The sequence below is a fragment of the Elephantulus edwardii genome, unplaced genomic scaffold (genome assembly GCF_000299155.1).
Source record: "Elephantulus edwardii isolate Elephantulus edwardi_28Jun2011 unplaced genomic scaffold, EleEdw1.0 scaffold00501, whole genome shotgun sequence".
Lineage (NCBI taxonomy): Eukaryota > Metazoa > Chordata > Mammalia > Macroscelidea > Macroscelididae > Elephantulus > Elephantulus edwardii.
In genome coordinates, this window is record NW_006400251.1 from 310,804 (window position 1) to 317,445 (window position 6,642).

At 41.5% G+C, this 6,642-nt stretch overlaps 1 protein-coding gene across 1 annotated transcript in view; it reads right to left on the reverse strand.

The window, feature by feature from the left end:
- The window catches only part of TMEM241 (transmembrane protein 241), a 226,505-nt gene that overhangs the window by 110,204 nt on the left and 109,659 nt on the right, over positions 1-6,642 (reverse strand). Inside the window, exon 5 of the mRNA XM_006903055.1 lies at positions 2,539-2,616. Within this exon, the coding sequence (XP_006903117.1) occupies positions 2,539-2,616 (78 nt within the window). The remainder of the gene's footprint in view (positions 1-2,538; positions 2,617-6,642) is intronic.

Consider the following 6,642-nt stretch of genomic DNA (forward strand, 5'->3'; position numbering starts at 1 on the left):
CTTCCTATCCAAGAGCGAGGTATATTCTTCCATTTCTCCAGGTCTCTCTTTGTTTCTTGTAGTTAAGTTTTGTAATTTTCTTTGAATGGATCCTTTGTGTTTCTAGTCAGATTTACTCCCAAGTATTTAATCTTGTGATTAGCTATCGTGAAGGGTATTGTTTTTCTTAGCTCCAGCTCTGCATTCTCTTTGTTACTGTAGAAAAATCCAACTGATTTTTGTATGTCGATCTTGTATCCTGCCATTTTGCTGAATTGGTCAACTGTGTCCAAGAGTTTTCTTGCTGAGTTTTGAGGGTTTTCTAAGTATGCTATCATATCATCTGCTTAGAGAGATAATTCTACCTCTTCTTTGCCAGTTTGGATACCTCTTATTTTTTTTCTCTTGTCTTATTGCTATCACTAAGACTTCCAATACAATATTGAATAGGAGAGGTGATAGTGGGCATCCTTGCCTAGTTCCTGTCCTCCAAGTTCCTTTAATCTCTCTCCATTGAGAACAATGTTGGCTCTCAGGTTTGCATATATACTTTTTACAATGTTGAGGAAATTCCCCTTTATTCCTATTTTGATAAGTGTTTTAATCAGGAAAGGATGCTAGATTTTGTCAATGGCCTTTTCAGCATCAATTGATAGGATCATGTGTTTCTTGTTCTTTGCTTTGTTAATGTGATGTTTTTCTTATGTTGAACTATCCTTGCATATTTGTTTTGAATCCCATTTGGCCATGGTTAATGACTTTTTTTGATGTATCATTGGATTCTATTGGCCAGGATTTTATTCAGGATTTTTGCATTTATGTTCATGAGATATTGGCCCATAGCTTCCTATTCTGGTGGTGTCTTTACCTGGTTTTGGTATCAGGGACATGTTTGCTTCATAGAATAAGTCTGGAAGAATTCTATCTTTATTCTCTGAAATAGTTTATGGAGAATTGGTGACAGTTCATCTCTTAATGTTTGATAAAATTCACTTATAAAACCATTTGGTCCAGGGCATTTTTTGGCTGGACGTTCTTTTATTACCTTTTCAATTTCTTCTTTTGTAATGGATCTGTTTAGGTGTTCAATTTTGGTTTGTGTCAGTTTATGTAGGTTGTGCATTTCTAAGTATATGTCCATTTCCTCTAGGTTTTCATATTTGTTTGAGCATAGTTTTTAATAATATTCCATTATAAGTCTTTTTATTGATTTTGTTGTGATGTTGCCCAGTTCATCTTTTTTTGGATTATTTATGTCTTTTTTTCTTTCTTTGTTAGTTTTGCTAGTGGTTTGTTGATTTTATTAACCTTTTAGAAGAACCAACTCCTAGTTTTGTTGATGGTTTCAATTGTTTTTCTGTTTTCTATTTCATTTCTTTCTTTGCTAATGTTTATAATTTTAGTTTTTTTAGAGGATGTCAGGTTTTCTTGCTGGTTTCCCCCACCCCCCCAATTTGTTGGAGATGCTGGGTTACAGAGTCAATGGTCATTTTTCCTTCCTTTTGATTTTTTTCCTCAGGAACTTTCTGAAGTGAGCACCATTACAATGATTCACAGAGACAAAGACAGTGAAGGAACATGCTGTGGCTGGAACGAGTTAGATCTGCGATTGGGGGAAAAGTGAATCTCCCCAGAGCAGACAAAGACAGCTAGGACCTGATTCCGAATCTGTGATGCCAAGATTAGCTCTTGGGGTTATGCACCTCTCACTAGGCCCACAGCAAGTTCACTTTTATCACTGAGGAACTGGAAGTTGAGGCTCTCTCTCACCTTTCATGTGGGAGAGTGGATTCCATTCCTGACCAATGTATCTCATGCCCTGTCTCTGCCAGTGGAAGGCTTGTGAATTTTAACACTGAGCATGTTTCAGGGAGCTTCTAGCCTAACAGAGTAGAACGACAGGCCTAGAGATCACTGCTGACTATCAGCCAATGAAACCCTAAAGATCACAGCAGTCTGGCTCTCTTGTACATGGGGCCACTCAGTCAGGGGCACTGCTGCTAGCAACATCCAAGGATCTGGCTTAGTCTGGTGTGGAGCCGAGCTCTGTTCATATGAAAAAGCATTCGAAGAAAGCAACAACTGAGTTGTAGTTGCTGTTGTTGTTGTTGTGTGCCATTACATAAACTAAGACTCACAGTGACCCTATAAACAACAGATCTGAACTTTGCACTATCCTGCTCCATCCTTATGACACCTAATATGTTCGAGCCCATGGTTACAGTTCTTGAGTCGGATCATCTCTTCTCTTTCCCTGCCCCTCCACCTTTCCCAGCATGATGTCTTTTTCCAAGGACCAGCACCTCCTGATAACATGCCCAAAGTATATAAAGATGAGATTTCACCATCCTTGCTTCTAAGGAGCATCCTAGCTGCATTTCCTCCAAGACAGGGATGTCATGTCCATGGTAAATGAAACTAGTGACCACTGTCAGGCAGCCCTGCAATGGAAATTGGTGGCTGAAAAAGGTACACACTGATTTGGGCCATTAAATAAGAACTTCTTCAAAGTGTAAAGCAATGGAGATAAAAACAGCCTTTTTGCAGTATCATTTTTACCTCTTTCAGAAAACACTTCTGGTATCCACAGATGATAACTTCAGCTACATTATGCAGAGTGAGAAACACAGGGATGGTCTGAAAGAAAACAGAATAAGAAGGATGAAAATATTGTATTCTGTCTCATAATTACATAATCCTGGATTTTTGCTTAAAAATAAAGACCTGTAGGAGTTCTTGGCATTCACTTTATCTATCCAGCAATACTTGTTCATATGCATTTCTGATCCCTGTTGCATATTCTTCTCAGTTAGGTAGAGAGGCTCCCTTCCTATGGATATGTTCATTTAACAATATTTGTTAGGCACCTACTGGTGGCCTATTGGGTAAAGAGGTGTGCTGCCAACCTAAAGGCAGGCAGTTCGAACCCACCAGCTGCTCTGAGAGAGAAAGATGAGCAATATCCTCTCATGTGATTTCAAAATCCACTGAAAACCGACTGGAGTGTCAGCTATAAGTCAGTTCCAATCTGATAGCAATGAGTTTGAGACTGTAAATAAGGCACTGTGCTAGGTAAGGACACACCTTGTGAGCAAGCTGGATCCTTGACAGCTATTTTAAGCTCTGCAATACTATGCACAGAAAGGGCTGCTGACTACAGGGGAAAGTGATGCTTTCTTAGAGAAAGTGAAGCCTAAATGTAAGAACTAAGTGATGAACTGGAATGAGCCGAACCAAGGAGAGAAAACAGGAATGAGCTGCAGGCAGAGGACATCACAAGGACCAGAGGAGGCCACGAATTCGGCTTCTCAGAGGAACTGGAGGGAGCTGAGTAAGCACTGGCTGGGGCAGAGCATAAAAGGGAAAGGCATCACTTGTCCTATCAGAGAACTAAGATTTCTTCTTGAGGTTCAGTACGCATGCCTGACAGCTTTAAGGCAGGCCATGATGGGATAGTATCTGCCTGTTTAAAACTGTGTGGGCTATAGCAGAGGCCAGGGGATACTATTACAAAAGTCTCAGAGTTTAAGCTGGAAAATGCCCACCAAAGATACCCACATTATAATCTCTGTAACCTCATAATGTAACTCCAAGTGGCAAGAAAGGGGCCTTTGCAGATGAGGTCATTGTGTTTAGAATCTTGAAATAAGAACACTGGTCTGGGTTACAGGGGAGGGACCTAAATGTAATCCCAAATGTCTGTGTAAGAAAGAGGCAGAAGATGTGATCTATGTGGAAGAGGAGATGATAGGAAGATGAAGCAGCGAGAGAGATCTGAAGACAGTGGCTTAGGGAACTGAAGCATGCAGCTACAAGCCAAGGGACACTGGCAGCTACCAGAAGCCAGATTCTCCACAGAACTGCTGGAAGGAACCAGCCTGACAAGGCCTTCATTCTGTCCCAGTTACACTGATTTTGGACATGTGGCCAGAACCAGGTTGCTATTGTTGTTGTTGTTGCCGTCTAGTTGCAATCAACTCATAGCCGACCATCAACTGAATTTTCAGGGCCTGCAAATCATATAGGAGGAGGCTACCCATCTTTCTCTCTCACCAGAAGTATGAGAGAGTACATTTCTTCTCTTTTAAGCCACCAAATATGTGGCAGCCACGGGAAGCCACCACACAGAATCTGGCACCAGGAACTGGGGATGTTGTTGTAACAAATATCTAAAAAAAAAAATGTAAGTGGCTTTGTAGCAGGTAGAGGCTAGAAGAATTTTCAGATGCAAGTTATTACAGGGTAATTGATGCAATTTCAGGTGCACGATAGAAAAGGCATAGATTGCTTCCAACCCCACTGTTAGAGACACACACATTAGGGACTTCGCTAGGAAGGGCTGAGGGGGAGTGAGTAGCACGTAGAAAGCTTCCAGCATCTCAGAGAATACATACAACAGCATGAGCAGAACGAGATTTACTCTCCTATTTTCTGGTAGAAGTATGAACATTGAAGGTGCTTCTGGTAAGTGTTCTGAAGAAAATGAGAGGCATGTTATCGAAGACTGTGAGAAAAGCGATAGTTGTGACCTAGTCGCTGAGAACCTTGCTGAGGTGCCTCCTACAATGGTATGGAGAGCAAAACTTAAAAGCAATGGGCTAGGTTTTAACATTGATGGATGACCTTTGATGTCTTCTTATTGTACATAACTTAAAAAATGGGGGAGAAGACACAAAAATTTACTAAACATTCCAGTAGCTTATTAGTTAGTCTGAGAGGGGGTGTAACCAAGTTCCTCCTTGGAGGTTAGGGTTTTGAAGCTCCATCTCATATACTTTGGGCACGTGACCAGGAGGGACCAATCCTTGGAAAAGGACATCATGCTTGAAAGGGTGGAAGGACAGCAAAGGAGAGGAAAAGCCCTGATGAGATGGATTGATACAGTGACTGGCATAATGGGATAGGTGTGTCAGAGCCAGTGAGACCGGCTCAGGACAGGGCAGACTTCAGAGCTGTTGTTATGGGTTGTTATGGGTCATAGGCGAGTTGATGGCATATAACAACAATTTGTTCTTATGACTTGTCAATGCAACAGCACCTAACAACAACACTCCTCACTTTACTGCACTGTGTGCTAACAAAGGCAGTCTCTCCTAATCTGGGAGGCAATCCTGACAAGGGAGGAAGAAGCGTGAAGTCTAGGATTTTGCTAGTGTCTTTGTTCATGATGAATGAGCCCTTGTGGTGAATTTGTTAGACACTCAGCTCTTTACCCAAAGGTTGGTGGTGCAAGCCTTCCAGCTGCTCCAAGCAGAAGTAGGGGCAGTCTGCCTCTGCTATGGGGCAGCTCTACTCTATTCTCTAGGTTTGCTTTGGGTCAGAATTGACTCAACTACAGTGGGTTTGGTCTTTTGTTATGCTGAAGTTAATGTCTTCATTAAGGAAGGAAAAGGGTCAGGAATCAGGACATGTGCAAACGCATCACATTGGGGGCAGACTCCAGCTCTACCATCTGAGAACAGAGCTAGGCTCTGTACTTAACCAAACTTTTACTTCCTTGACTTGAGTATGGAGACAAGACCCAGACCCTGCAGGAGTGGAGGGGATGACCTAAATCACATACCTAAATGCACCAGCTCTGTGCCCGGGAGCACTGTGCAAAAGACTGCTGACAACAGGAACTGCAGTCTTAACTCCAGAGCCTTTGCTGAGGGCCAGGAGCTAGCTAAGCTGTTCCAGTTCAGAGCACCCACATCAACAGTGTGTCGCTCGCCTACATTCAAACATATTTATTCTTTATCTTTGTGGAGAAGACATTTTTACCTTCTTTTAAAAGCATTTATCATCTTATAGCTCTGTCCCATTTTAGCACTTTGTTCCAGTTTGCTGCCATTTTTCATTTCTAGTTCTTGCCTCACATTTTTATGTTTTATTTTAACGTTTTATACTTTTACTTTATCCTTCATTAAAAGTACAATTCAAGTTGCTTTTTCTCTTATTTATTTGAACTGAGTGAAAGTATACAACATATATTGGATTTTCCTGTAATCATTCACATACATTTTGTTTTATAACAAACTATAAGACCCACAAGGTCTTATTAGTGTGGAGTTTATCTTTTTTAAAAAAAATTTTACTTTATTATTTTTTGTGTGTGTACCATCAAATAAGATCTGACTAATAAAGGAAGAGTTGTTCCTCCTTCTCCAGTAGAGCATCTGGTGGATTCAAACCACACATCACTGGGATCGCAGTGCAGCTTCTTGAATGTAAGCCACCAGAGCCCCCAGAGCTTATTTTTTTGATGCACCTTTCCTAGCCACTGAACTGGACTGTGTCCTGGGGATGGGCATGAATATGCAAACAGGATTTATTAGCATATCCACAAGGGGATTGACTGGTCTTATCATTAAACTGAGTAGATCTAGCTTCAAAAAGAATAAACATCACCTCCAGGAAAAGAGCAAGCCAGAGAGGGCCTGCATAATCAACAGCCCTAGCAGCCACAGCAGAGAACCAGAGACTTGGCATGAGAAAAGACCTAAGACTGCTACACCATTGGAAGCAGAGCTAAGAGCCTTTGCTCAAGTTCATTGGACAAGTAGGGTTGTTGCTGTTACATGCCATCGAATCACCTGCAACTCATAGCGACCCTATGTACAACAGCCCTAAACTCTGCCCTATCCTGTGCCAATCTCACTATCTCCAACACACCTACCTCCA